The sequence below is a fragment of the Peromyscus maniculatus genome, chromosome 16 (genome assembly GCF_049852395.1).
Source record: "Peromyscus maniculatus bairdii isolate BWxNUB_F1_BW_parent chromosome 16, HU_Pman_BW_mat_3.1, whole genome shotgun sequence".
Taxonomy (NCBI): Eukaryota; Metazoa; Chordata; class Mammalia; order Rodentia; family Cricetidae; genus Peromyscus; species Peromyscus maniculatus.
Window position 1 is genome coordinate 50,607,511 of NC_134867.1, and position 14,933 is coordinate 50,622,443.

Genomic DNA, 14,933 nt, shown 5'->3' on the forward strand with positions numbered 1-14,933 from the left:
CCTGAAAGTTCCACTCATGAGCCCTCCCCGACGGCTTTCATTTACAGCCCACTGCTGAGCTTCTGCCTAAAACACATCCACGTTCCTTCCGGTTTGTTTTTGCTTTTTCACATCAGAAGCATGAAAGTGCTTAATGTTTCTCATTAACATTTAGTTCCAACTACAAAGACATGTCCCTGCCACAACAAGAACTTCCAAAACTATATGGTACCATTTTTTAAGATATATTTTTTTCTTCCCAGGTTGGCTTTGCAAGTTTACTGTGTCTGTAACGTTTTTACAGTACATAAATGGTAATATCAAACAGTTGCTACTCTGCTGTAAAACCCTGTGACTTTACCGTGGCATTGTTCCCTCAGATGGCCCTGGCATTTCTGACATTCAGTTGGCAATTTCGAACTTAGATAACTTAAATAACCAACTGGGCCTCCCCTAAGAGCGGGATTTGAACTTTCATTGCATTTTTTCCTTAGGCCTTTGCTTAAGGCACACTGTTGGATGTGCTTGCAAATATGTGGCCTGCTCTCCAGCACACGTAGTGTAGATCTTATAGTTAATGGGGAAAATAGGAGGCAGTTTACCTCCCTCCGACACCTGCTGCCACCCAGTGCTCAGGGTTGCCCAGATCGAGCGGATCAAATTTGCAGGGGGGCATCGCATTCACACTGGGGGAACTGACGGCATCCTCAGAACTTCATCTCACACTCCGTGACTCGGGAACGGTTATTTTGAGTAGCGCTTCTTATTAACTTAGCTTCTTAATGCCTGGGCAGGAGGTTAAATATCTCCCTTATCTTGCATGTTCAGCCTCCTCGACCAGCTTCATCATTCACGGTCCTGGAAGGGTTTATCAAAATGTCACCATGGTTAACATTCCAGAGAAAGCATCTGACTTGCTGGCTCTGGGGACTCACGGTCAGGTCACTCATCAAGACCGATGACAGTGATAGAGACAGTGCCAAAACCAAACAGAGGCTGCAATGGACTCTGTCCTATTAAAAATCCATTTAGAATGACCAAAAGAAAGAAAAAACGGAGGGACTGTTTCACGTCTGTGATTGTAATCATCGTACAGTACAAACTGCCAGGGATTGCTGCGTGTTGCATGCACTATAAGCAGCCCTACACAACAAGTTCACTGCCATAGTTCTCTCCACCCTCATAGTCAGCCGATAGAGGCGGAACTGAACACTCTGAAACTTCAGGAAGCCAAGCGACAGATTAACAGATTATGCCTTGCCATTTAGGGGAATTACGTTATATAAAATTTATATGAATGTCATAGAGCTGGTGGAATTGAAGCCTCAGCACGAGAAGGAAGAAAACTGACCCCTGGGCATCTGAACTTGCATTGAACTCAGGGAAACAGGGCCCCCATTCACTAGCCAATTAGGATGCCATCTCATATTATTTAGAGTTGTAGAAACAAACAAACAAACAAAAATCCTATGAGTAGGAATGGGTTTTGTGTGTGTGTGTGTGTGTGTGTGTGTGTGTGTGTGTGTGTGTGTTTCTTTGTTTGTTTGGGTTTTTTTTTTTTTTTTTTTTTTCCAAGACAGGGTTTCTCCATGTAGTTTTGGTACCTGTCCTGGATCTCGCTCTGTAGACCCAGCTGGCCTCAAACTCACAGACCTGGCTCTGCCTCCAAAGTACTGAGATTAAAGGCATCACAGACCTGGCTCTGCCTCCAAAGTACTGAGATTAAAGGCATTCAACGATGACGATGCCCGGCTTGAAATGTTGTGTTTATATGATATTCAGACATCATATCTTAAAATGTGCTGCAAATTAGGGCATGAAAGGCTGGGTGTGGCAACTCACACCTGTAAATTCTAGTAGTTACTGAAAGGCTGAAGCAGGAGGATTTGCATAAATTCCAGAGAAGTCTGGATACAGAATAAGATCTTGTCTTAAAGGGGTAGAGTGGTGAACTTGGAATAATTGGGGATAAAGAAAAATGCATGTGACAATTTAAATTTCAAAGAGCATAAAACTAAATAAAATATAACCAATGTATTTGTAATTCACATGCATAAATAAAAACACTGAGGGGAAATGTGTTGCTATAGTAATAATTGTGGCTTGATTAAAAGGCATTTTAGTGTCTCAATTTTTCCATAAGTTTTCCTAAAGCTTTGCCAACCTCTATTTATGTATTTATGTATGTATATATACACATGTAAGCATCTGTGTGTGCAGATATATGAATTTTTAAGTTGAAAACTACTCTTGTCTCTTAGAAAGGTTCGAACTATAAAGCAGACAAAGTGCCTCCCTCGGGCTTTATGATAACCCTATGTATAACTGCGTAAGTAACCCGATTACTGGGAAGCACACTAACCACCATAAAAAGTCAGGTGGAGAATTTCCCTGTGTCTCTGCCGTCGTCTGGGGGCGTCAGCCGTTGACCTAACATCAGGGGTAGATTTCAGCAGTGAACTCGAGCACACTGAAGGAGAAATAAATCTCTCCAGGGGAGCCTCCTCTGTGTGTGTGTGTGTGTGTGTGTGTGTGTGTGTGTGTGTGAGAGAGAGAGAGAGAGAGAGAGAGAGAGAGAGAGAGAGAGAGAGAGAGAGAAAATGTACAAGATAAGTAACACTAGCCTTCTAGAACCATGTAAATGATGAGCAATGTAAATGGTGAGCAATGAAGAATTCCGTATCCCACCTACTGTCAAATGCCAAAGGAACTTAGAAAGGCAAGGCTGATCTTTCTCCTAATCATCTTTGTTTCTTCTTCCTTTTCTTAAGACAGAGTCCCACTATGTAGCCCAGGCTAGCCTGAAACATGAGCTGCTCCTGCCTCCGCCTCTTGAGTGTTGAGATAATAGTTGTATGCTGCCCTGCTTTGTTTGATCTCTGTTCCGGTAAGCTACCTATTTCACCAGGGTGTCCTCATCAGCCATTGACCTGGGTCTCCATACTTTGATACCAGACAAATTAACAGAAGTACAAAGAGTAACAAAACCACATTTGTCAGTCCTGACTTCAAGTAAAAGACAATAATATATTGCCCACAAGAAGGTACATCTTATTGACAAAGCCATGATGAGCCTTCCAGTAGGGCTTTTCTTCCAGACATTTTTTAAACAGAAATTCATTCTATTGTTGCTACCCCATGTCTGGGCCTGTATCTGACAGCAAAAAAACTATTTTGAGAAGCATGTATGTGTGTCTCGGGTAGCAGAGTCTTTCAAAGCTGTGTTGACTGATTTGGGGTAAAGTCTTGGGGAGAAAATACCTGGAAGCAATTTACCCTCTGTCTACCAAATCTGGGTGCCAGGGAAAGCCAACTGCTAGCTCCCTGACCTATAGAGGCACTGGGGTGACCCCATGCACATCCCTCTCAGCATGTGAATGGCACCAGGAGGGACAGGGTGTCTCTCCCAGCCCTGGTGCTTGGGTCTAAGCTTCAGGATCGTCATGTGTAGTTAGAAGGCTGCAGTGATCATCAACACTGCAGATCCCCAGACCCGTGTATAGCCCCTGCAGGTGCTGGTGTCCATCCTAGGTTATCTGTTGACCCAGAGCATTCTTCTGAACCTACAACAAAAACGCATTTGCTCAGTCCAAAGATCAAAGCTTGTGGTACCTCTTCTTGCCGCTTCTCTGATTTTCCATTGGAAGGAGGCCCACCAGGTCCCTGGGGATCAAGGATTCCCAGGTGGAATAGCAGGACTGTTACATGTCTGATGGTCTGTCTATTGTTTGCTCCTTCTCAGGGGTGAGTCTATGTCTCCAGCTCTTACAGGTTCTCATATTCTTTGCATTGGGCTTAGTGGGTACACAATACAGCATCAGTTAATGTGTGTACTGAGTCCAGGCAAAGTCCTGGCAACTAATTACCAACACCATCGCCCCACCAGCCACTACCCCACCAAAGCTGCTGCCCCTGCCACAGCGCCTACCATGGCCACTGCCTCCTTAGCAGTTTTAGCACACTCCAAGATAACTGATGTGGAGTTGAATCACCCAGGCAGGAGTCACTCCGGCAGGCCACCCTCTATCTTTATCTTTATGGAATGGAGATCCACCTGTGTGACATTTCTAAACCTACATGACCCATGGCAGGGCCACTGGCCAGCTAGCCTCCATCCCAAAATGGACAATGCTCTTTTGGGTCTTTTCGTGGACTTTCGGTGACCCACTCCACGCAAGCCAAGTGCATTCTCCTCCTAGTTCTTTTTATCGAGGCCCTGCTTCCAAGTATCAAAGCCGATTTTGAGTGTTAAAAAGCCTTCATTTTCACGCATCAAAGGAGCCTCGCAGTTTGGGGGAATGGAGAAAACCATGTAATTTGCATTTGGCTGCACAGAGCAAAGGTTCTCTTGAAATTCAAAGTGATCTCAACTTAGTTTTTAGTTATTTATACTTCTAGATGTGAAACGAAGACCAAAAAAAAAAAAAAAAAAAATTCTCTCTGTTTACTTTACCAACCTTAAGCTCAGAGTCGCCGGGTGAAGTGCCTCCCCCCCATCCCTCCCACCCCCTTTCTCTCTTAATTGCCATACCTCCAAGAAGCTGACCTTCGCATGCCATCAATCATGCTGCAAGAGGTACATCAAAAGCTGCTCCCGCCAGCCCCGCCCATCGCTGTGAAGTCCAAGTGACACACATTCATTTCCGCCGCTCGCAGCTGCAGGGCAGCCTGGCTGCCCTGCAGTGGTATTTCATGTGTCTGAACTGTGTGGCCGCCCTGCATAATTCAGGAAATGAGTTTACTCTATCTGTGACACACATCGTGTTCACACGGTTTCCGTGGCAGCCAGCATGGTGCCAGGCTCGGCAGGAATTGCTGGCCTTGCAGCCCAGGGGCGCATGCCCTGGTGCTCTCTCAACCCTGGGGGCGCATGCCCATTGCTCCCTCAGCCCCGGGGCGCATGCCCTGGTGCTCTCTCAGCCCCGGGGCGCATACACTGGTGCTCCCTCAGCCCTAGGGTGCATGCCCTGGTGCTCCCTCAGCCATAGGGTGTATGCACTGGTGCTCTCTCAGCCATAGGGTGTATGCACTGGTGCTCTCTCAGCCCTGGGGCAGATGCCCTGTTGCTCTCTCAGCCCCGGGGCGCATACGATGGTGTTCCCTCAGCCCCACGGGCGCATACCCTGGTGCTCCCTCTCCTACTACGTACTGCTCCAGTTCCACCCCACCTGACGGTGACTTTCATCACCCCTGTCACCTGAGAAAGTGTGCTTCTCTTTGTGTGCTGGAAATTTCTGAATGTAATCCAACCAGGGAATAATAAAAATGCAGATATTAAAAACAGAATGCTTGTTTAAGGCGGCAGGGCCTCTCGGCAGTGACTGCTCAGCTAACCGGAAGCTGAAAAATGATGCCTATCTTTTGATGATGCTTGCCCCCAACCCCAGTAAAACTTGACCTCACTTACGAAGCTCATATCCTCATATCCATTTCTTGCACATGACCTCTGCCGCAACAGGTTAAAACAAGTCTAGATTGGTGAAGGGGAGGTCCTCTAGTCACTGTGAAGTATTCATTCTCTCAAATGGAGAAGGGGAGCCGCAGAGTCTGTCCAGCATCAAAACACAGCTCCAGTCAGCAATGGGGTTTGGTTCTTTACACTGGGTTAACCATCTCCAGGGTCATAAAGCAAGGCCTCTGTCCTCCGCGGCAGCTGAGTTTACACACTGTTTCCAGATTGTTTATCCTGGCCCAGAATCAAGGCAACAACGTATTTCCATTATACGTGTTTGACAGACTAAGAGGGGCGGGGGGGGGGGGGGGGGGGGGGAGGCTGCAAGGGGCAGGTTTGTGACTTCTTTTTGTATTTACATCAAAGGGACTTTTTAGAGTCCCAAAGATTATGAACCAGTCTAAACATCGCGTCCATGCAGCAGAGGTAGAGAGAGTTGAGGCTTGTGCCAAATGTCCAGATCTGGGTCAGTAAAGCCAAATCCATTCATAGCCTCAGCTGGAGTTAAACACATCACGCTTGTTACCACACAGTCTTACGCACAAGCTAGGTTCTTGGTGAGCAATATTTATTCTCATGTTTGAACACTGAATGCCTACTGTGAGTAGGGTGGCACCCTAGAAGGGCCAGGTGTTGGTATAGCATCTGCACATTTTGTGATGGCCCCTGTGTCCCATGTAGTGGTGCCATGGTACTGAACCAGGGTGAGGTTCCCTAAGCCCTGGAGGACTTGTCTGTGCTGGGCAGTCTTTCCCTTGAAAGCTCAATTTTCTGAGGATGTTCCCTGGAGCACAATGTGACATCTTCCACAAGGAAATATTCAAGGCTGACCAAAAGGACCCCATTTAAATTATGTCCACAGTGGGTCCCTTGGCACAGAGCCAAATGGGTGTGATCTGAATGAATGTTTTACTTCTTCTATATTTGTCTCTGTATGTGTGTGATGTACATGCACATGGGTGTATATACACATGTGTACAATGTGCACACGTGGAGAGAGACAGAAGTTGACATCAGATGTCTTTCTCAGTTCTTCTCCATGTTACTTATTGAGTCAGGGTCTCTCTCTGAACCCAGAGTTTAACAGTTCAGCTGGTCTAGCTACCTGTGAGCCCTGAGGAGAATCTCCTGCCTCAGCCTTTGGAGCTTTGGGATTACGGGCAAACTGTCACTCCTGCCCAGCCTCTCTAAAAAAAAAAAAAAAAAAAAAAAAAAAAAAAAAAAAAGCATTTTCTTGTTCTGATGGAAAAAAACAACAACATGAAAAAATATCAAAAATGATGGCCAACCAAATCATTGAACACCATTGATACAACAAGAGTCCCACAGATGACCCTCAGACCGATACAACAAGAGTCCCACAGATGACCCTCAGACCAGTGGTGGTTGATTTCTTCAGTTTTTGCCTATCGTTATAATACACTTAGCACAAAAGTTTTAACTGTAAGGTGATCTGTCAGCACAGATAGTTAAGTCTGTGGCAAACCATCCCTTATGGTGGTAATTCTTCAGCTTTACTGTTTGTGAAAGTGACCTGTCACCATTACATGGTTTCCTCAACAGAATGGGAGGGGAGAGCAGATTCCACGACCTGTCCAGAGCAGCAGTGACTTCCCCAGCCTACCTCAAGAAATCCGATTTCTAGACATGGAGGTTTGTAGGGAAGACCCTCAGGTGGGAAGGGGCAAGAAATCCGATTTCTAGACATGGAGGTTTGTAGGGAAGACCCTCAGGTGGGAAGGGAATTTAGCAAGCAACAAACAGCCTATGTAACACCCAGAGTTGCCCTTGGGGTTAATCCAGTCTTCCCGATGGATTTCAAAGGCAGATTTCAAATGAACAGACCAGTGTGGACCGTTGTTATAGTCCTGGCGTGGAGATGGGAACCATTGGGGAGCTAACACTGAGAAAGACACAGTCCCTTTCATTCTGAAAAGACTTTTGCTGGCTGCTCCCCTTTTCAGCAGATTCTCCCAGACGCCCCACATTACTGCCTCCCCCCACGTAAGATAGAACACTCAAGGCCCTTCTCTTTGGCCAATCCCCTTAATGCCAGAGTACACACTGGGCCAGGAGAAGTGGGTGGTTACAGATTTCCACTCCATTTGGAAATTAATAGCCTGTGATATAGCCAGAAGGTGCTAGGAAGGAATCAGAAAGCCTTCTTTCCAGGCTCAGGACTTCACATACTAGGCTTATCACCTTGAGCCGTCCCTCAGGTCCTTGGTGCCTGCTGGTGAACTGGGCAAAGTGGAGATCTCTAAGGTAGGCATGAAAGCCTCATCTTTATGCAGAGTACGTAAGACAAATCTACCAGCACTGGCTTCTGACTGTGGAGAGGAAGTACTAATGCCAAGCAACAAACCAGAATGCCTTGCCTTCCCCTGCCCGAGGCTGCTAGTTCTGTGGGAGGAGGAGGTGCTCCTGTAGCCTACGAGACCAGCTCCACTTCAGCATGGAGATGGTTGAAACTTGGCTCAGCTTGTCGAAGTCTCAGACCCAACTCCTAGCTTCTCTGCTTTCCGGCTCTGTGAGCCTGAGCAGGGCTCCTGGATTCCAGAGCCCCCGTCTGTAAAGGTGATAAATGACCCCATAGCATTGTGAGTGGGGGTTCACAAGAATGGAAACCCTGTGTGTGTGTATCTCACCGAGCCTGGCACAGGGCATGCTGTCAGAATGTCTGGGGATGGTGGTGGTGACAATGTCCCATTCACTTTCTGAAGCCTGCACCTGGCTCTAAACGGCTATTCAATAAATATTTGTAGAGAGAGGGGAATGAGATGGCAGTGGACACAGCGAGGAGGCCTGATTGGAGGAGCATCAACTTAAAATACTTGCTTTCTCCGTGTATAAAACCCAGAGTTTCTAAACCTCAAAAGCAGGGGGACTGGAGAATTTCTATAGCAATGAGGCAGGTGACATAAAATAATGACCTGGCACTTAGGGTCTGAGTACGCCATCTCTTCCAGTGGGGATAGTCATGCTGAGTTCTATGGCCTCTGTCTAAGAAATTCATATTCCACATGAAATAGACCAAGTCCTTACAACTAAGTCAATTTCTAAACAAATACTCCATGGGCCAAATGCACTGCCAGACTGACCTTGGCATTGCCTCCCCATCTCCTGCCTGCATGGAAAGTGTTCTGGCTTGGATTCTTCATTTGCAAATGTTCCCAGTGAGTGTGAGAGCCATGCACCCCTGGAAGTTATCAAAGGGTGCCCGTGGATGCCCTTCACTTCCTAATGGTTATATTCTGATGTCCAGGATTGCTGCAGTTAGCAAGTTCAAGACCAGCCTAGGATACCTAAGTCCTTGCCGTAACCCCATCCCCACAAAAATGAATTTTGGTGGGCAAGAGCCCATTCTGTGTGTGTGTGTGTGTGTGTGTGTGTGTGTGTGTGTGTGTGTGTGTGTGTGTACTTGGGGATCTCTTGCTACCCAAGAAAGGGTCTTTCTAAACTCTCATCACTGAAAATGAGAAATTCCCCTTTGCTTTCTCTGCCTGTTCTGAAGAGTTTGCAGACAGACAGACAGACAGACCGCTTGGCCTGTTTGTTATGACCAATGCTTCCCAAAAGTGGGTACACTTGTCAGGACAGTGGTGTGACTGTGTGGAAAGACCCCTTGGGATCTCATTGCAGATTTCATTGCCTTATAAAATGTGGATAAAGTAAGGCAGTACGAAGGAATTTGAGTGGAGTCCCCAGAGCCGTGGCTGCCCGGGAGCAGATGTGCTATCCTGGACTTACTCCATGGATACTATTAAAATTTTGCTAATTCCACTGAAGCCTTTTGTTAAGAGACTCCATGGAAACCATTTCCAAATGGTTTCATACCTAGTAATAATTGTGGCTCTGTTATTTTAAGGACAGTGTAATGTGCTAAAATGCTTTGTTGGCTGCTGGAATGGTTACAGCCTATTGACCTACCTCCTACCGAAGTCATTAGGATGACCCAGCATGTTCTCTGGGTACTTGCCTGTGGGATTTGAGGGGCTAATAAATAACACCCACTTTCTCACACGCGCGGCGCGCACTTGGGTTCTCCGCTGATTGATAGATGCACAGTGGAGACAGAGAGATGGCAGTCCAGATGCCAGCTTTGCCAAATGAAGGTAGGCAAGAAAATGACTACATGTGTGGCATGAAGTCGTGCACCATCCTACAGGATGTGCGGTCCACAGACAGGCACCTGCCCCAGGGAGCAACTTCTTATTGTTGTTGTTGTTTTTGTTTGTTTGTTTTTGTTTGTTGGTTTTTTGAGACAGGGTTTCTCTGTGTAGCTTTGGTGCCTTTCCTGGAACTTACTCTCTAGTCCAGGCTGGCCTTGAACTCATAGAGATCCACCTGGCTCTGCCTCCCGAGTGTTGGGATTAAAGGTGTGCGCCACCACCGCCCGGCGGGAGCAACTTCTTAGTCTCCTTCCCCAGCACACAAATGGGAAACACGGGTTCAGTGTACATGGCTTACCTCCCTGGAGAGGAGTGGGAACAGAAGACCAGGAACACTAGCTGAGAGCCCTTTTGTGGGCGGGAGGAAACCGTTACCCCTCCCCAAGTCTGCCTTTCCTGCCTGCATTCTCTCTGCCTAGTTCTGTGAAATATTCAGCCAATGGCTGCATTTTTATGTGATTTTTGTAACCTTCTCCAGATTCATTTTAGAACAGTTTGGCTCCAATCATTTAACTAGTAAATAATAAAATCACAAGACTCCAGCCTGACATGGTGGTGCACACCTTTAATTCCAGCCCTGGGGCTGGGGAGTGAGGTGGGTCAGAGAAGTAGGTGCATCTCTAAGTTAGAGGCCAGCCTGGTCTACATAGTAAGTTCCAGGACAGCCAGGACTACATAATAGACCCTGTCTCAATAATAATAATATTTACTATTATTATTATTATTCACAAGAACCTTTTCTTCTTCCTCTTCTTCATTCTCTCCTCTCTTTTTGTAGAAGACAAACACAGCAGTGTCCATTTATTTATTCATTTTCATTGGCACAGGGTCTCACTGTACTAATACGCTAACTGCCAACTCCAACATGATCCTCCCTCCTAATCCACTCAAGTGGCGGGGGCCTACCACACCTGCCTTTTACCCACTTGGGAACACACTGGAGGAGACTGTAAACAAGTGAGTTCTTTTTCTCCAGTCTAGAAATGAGACACCTGGCCATATCCCGGGGGACATCTTCTCTTCGTTGAATGTCCAATCCCAGACACACGCCTGCGGGCACACACACACACACACACACACACACACACACACACACACACACACCCTGGTTACTCCTGAGCCAAGGCCTTCCTGGATAGCTGCTCACGGACTCCCTGGTTCTTTTCCAGAGCATAGGAAACTTGGCAACATGACTGTGACCGTGAAGAAGACTGTCCCCTCGCCCGAGGCCCTGCAGATCCTCTACCAGAGAATGAGGTACGAGTACGAGTTCTACCACTACGTCAAAGAGCAGTTCCACCTGCTGAAGCGCAAGCTGGGACTGAAATCCCGGACCAGACCTCCTCTGCGGCCACAGTTCTTCATTCCCACCCCTCTGGAGACCGAGGAGCCAATCGACGACGAGGAACAAGATGACGAGAAGTGGCTGGAAGACATCTATAAGAGGTGATACCAGCGTGACGTCGCCACCACGGCTGTGTGCCCCACTTCCCAGAAAGTTCTTTGGGGAAGAAAACATCTGAAGGGACTTTAGTTAATGCTCGGGTGCATTAAAAAGAACAAAACATTCCCACATGTTGGGGTCATTGGGAGATGCCCGGTTTTGCGGGTTTTATTTGTTTAATTTTATTCTGTTGTTTTTTTTTTCTCTTGCCTCCTTGAGTCTTTCCAGATACACTAGATTGGTCCAGCACAAGGCACCTCGTCATAAAACACCCTTCCCCACCCCTTACAGTGAGAGAAGAGGGAGAAATGTGTCCTCCAGCCCAATCATTTTTATCATTTTATCATAAGGTGTCTCTAAAAATATTACTTCCACGGTAGATATCCATCCAGATTTGTATCTTGCAGTAGAAACAACCATTTCAGAGAGAGGGGGGGGGTCTAGAAGCATCTGGTAGTAGAAAGGGGACCGATAGGAACACAAGGGAGGGTCCCCTGGTTATGGAGGGTAGGACGCAGCCTCTGGTCTATCTCAGGGGACGCTGTCACCAAGAACAGAGTACTTGTCGCTGAGAACGTAAGACAGCTCTGGCACTCACCCAATCAGAGCCGGGGAAACTTGTCAAGATGAAAGCGCACGCATGGTAAGCTCCACCGAGACATTCCATTTTCAAGTGTCACATTCTGTTTGGAAGGAGCGTAACGAGGAATGGCGTTTGCCTGTTATGTCAAGTGTGGGCGGGGCAGATCAAATATGAGGGCCGTGTGGCATCAGGAGAAGGCCGTGGCCATCTGAATCCTCTCTGCCTCCTGGGTGGTTCCAAGTGGAAGCACCAGACACTGATTTACCTTTGGCCTTGATATTTATGCCAGGAATCCTAAGCGTGGCTGTCCACCAGGCACAGTTCTCCCAAGCACACTCACAGCCAAATTGTGCTTTACAGAATTTGGTCTCTTTCATAACTTCTAGACCTGCAAGAGCTGCTGTGATTCAGTAACAAAGGGCCCTCCCTAAGTCCTGTGTAAACAGCAGTTGAATCGTATTTTACAGAACCTGCTTGCTCCCGATAATCTTTCCCAGGGATATCAATGCCAGAAACAGCTAGACTTCTGGACAGAGCACTGCTCGGCCAGCGTTTGAGTACGTTGGCAACCCCTTGTGACCTGAGTAGACACTGGGCAAGCCTTTTGCACCCAAATATGCCTTCCACTTCTTCCCTCCCGCCAATTCCCCACCACCCATGATTCTTCCATTCCTTGAATGGTGTCTGCCTTTTAAAAAGTCCTGAAAAGTGCATATTCTCTCTGTTGGGTGTTGTGCAACTCGCTGAGAGCCAGAGTGTGGTGGTGGCAGCAGGCAGGACACCAGTGACAACTTGTATCTGCCTCAGGTTTACCCCAGAGCTGGCCCTTGAATAACACTAGCCAAGTAAGCTAGTTTATACAGGACTCTGACTTGACACAAGCCACGCGTTTTCTGCTTCGCAGAGACCATCAAGTCTCTCTAGCATTTTTCCCCTTCCTTCTCTAAAACTCGACAGGAGCCAAAGTCTAAAGCCAGTCATTTTGAAAACAGTCCAGTGCATACATACTGAAGCTACTTCATCATGAAATGCATTAAGAAGGCTCCAGCCCACGGGCACCCAGGGAAGGGCAGGAATCACAGAGACGGAAGTCCAGTACTGGCCACTCATGAGCCTCCTTTCTGCCTCAGAGAACTGGGACAGGAAGTGAATAACAGAACTGTTCACAGAAGGGGAAATAGCCTTTATGCTGTTCAGAGAGACCTGAGCCTTCCCATTAATCAGACTTTGCAGAGCAATCTAGAAAACAGCCACCATTCTCCAGACTAGTAGAAGAAGAGCAGCAAGTCATGTCCATGACATTACATATAGAGTGTTGGTGAGCTTACACACCCAGTGTGCAGTCTCACAGTCTGAAGATGAAGTTGTATTGGCTTGTTTTTCCCTGCTCTTGTTAAGACACCGGGACAGCTGATCGCTCATAAATCTGGTCCCCTTCTTCCTAGAAGTTTGCACAGCACTTGCTGTGTGCTCCAAGGCATTGATTCCCACCCGTGGTCACTGTCACTTCTCAGGAGAGGGGGCTATTATTACTTGCAGGACCCTCGTGGTGTCTTCTCCCAGCACACAGCCCACCCCTAGACCCCAAAAGTCAAGGTACTTCATCAGCTCACCTGGGCCTTGGCCCCACATAGTTTGTATTTCATGAAATATATTGTACATTTTACATAGTTTAATTTAAAAAAGAAAATACATTTTAAGCTAGTTTGGTCCTTGCCTTATTTATTATAACCTTTCAGCACATTCCAAGGTTTTAGTTACTCAGGAAGGAGTTAATTAAAATGATTTTATTTTGGTCAGATGGATGTTTTTTAAAAGGAAAATTATTCTTATGAACCCTCAGCTGACTTCCTTGAATGCTGTAAAAGTGCTTGTAATTCTTTTTTTTTTTTTAAGGATTAAAAAATGGTGTTTGACATTGATGGGAATTTGAAAATATATATGGAACTAAAGCATTAGCTTAGCTTAAACAAAAACCAATCTGTGTTTGAAGTGAAGTGTTCCTTAACTTATTCATTACCCATAGAAATAAATGAATATAAATAAGTTGACCTTTTTCTGTTATTTTGGTAGTTGGAAATTAAAGACTTCCCTCTTTCCTCAAGATGTGTTGTTGTTGTTGTTTTTTAATGTGTGTCCTTGGACTTTCATCCTTGTAACTGTATGATCCCCCACCAAAAAAAAAAAAAAAAAATTTCAAACACACATACACACCAAAATTCATTAATTAAAAACCCCTGCTAAAAACCTTGAGCTAGCCATTCATTCATCTAGTTGTAGGTGTAAAATACTAAAAAATTGGCTCTCTTCCTATGTGTGCTGATCGGCTTATTGTTCATCTGCTGTGAGTGTAGTATAATTATTTTTCAGTTGCTGTGATAAAGTACCATGCCCAAAAGCAACTTGAGGAAGAAAGGCTTTACCTTAGTTTATGGTTCTAAAGGGGTAGTCCATAATTGTGTGGAAGTCATGGCAACGGGCAGGTATGGGAGCAGAAGCAGGAAGCTTACATCACGTTTTATCAGAGAAGTAGGGCAGTGCTGCAAATTTCCAAAGCCCTACAGGGATGTACTTCCTCCGGCAAAACTACACCCCCTAAAGGTTCCATAACTGTAGGAGGCTAGCTCCCATCTTTTAAAGGGTTCCTATGAAGAGGAGAGAGGAATAAGAAACTTTTAGATAGAAACATAGCGGAGAGGAGACGGACAGAAACACAGGATAGCTTCAGGAGGACCTGGATCAAAATCCACCGGCCCCTTCTGGCTCTTCAAAAGGACTTTTTATAACAATGCTAAGGGGCGGGGCAAAAGTCCTCCCCCTTGCTAGATCAAAGCATACCACACAGCCAAGTGCAGACCCTTCCAAACACCTGGTAAACATGCCCAGCCGTGGTCAAATCATCCCCTTAGGCAGCCCTGCTGGCTAAAGCAAGCTCAGATTCTCAGAACCTGAGTAAGTTCTCACTAGGAAACCTTTGTGGGTTTCTACACAGAACCTCCCAAAACAGTGCCAGCCCCTGGGGACCAAGTGTTCAAATACGTGCCCATGGTGTAGGGAAGCAATAGTCATTTCAGCCACACCGTACGTATCTACAGTGTGCACTACAGGGTAGGAAAGGAAGGACCTGCTGCTTCTCTCAGTGCGTCAGCTCACTGGAATCACGGGAGTGCAGAGCCTCAAAGGCTGATTACCTTGCCAGTGAGTGGACTTCATGCTGGAAACACCTCGCTAGGAAGTGTTAATGCTGTGGTGCAATGAAATTTAGAGAGAGGGAGGGGGTGGACAGAGACAGACCCTCCCCCC

The 14,933-nt window shown here is 46.5% G+C and overlaps 1 protein-coding gene across 3 annotated transcripts in view; it reads left to right on the forward strand.

Moving 5' to 3' along the window:
- The window catches only part of Ust (uronyl 2-sulfotransferase), a 286,921-nt gene extending 273,187 nt beyond the window's left edge, over positions 1-13,734 (forward strand). For all 3 annotated transcript variants that reach the window (XM_006984443.4, XM_042262310.2, XM_076552790.1), the window contains one exon: positions 10,773-13,734. In XM_006984443.4, coding sequence (XP_006984505.1) covers positions 10,773-11,053 — 281 coding nt within the window. In that variant the 3' untranslated portion in view covers positions 11,054-13,734. The remainder of the gene's footprint in view (positions 1-10,772) is intronic.
- Positions 13,735-14,933: the final 1,199 nt, after the last annotated feature.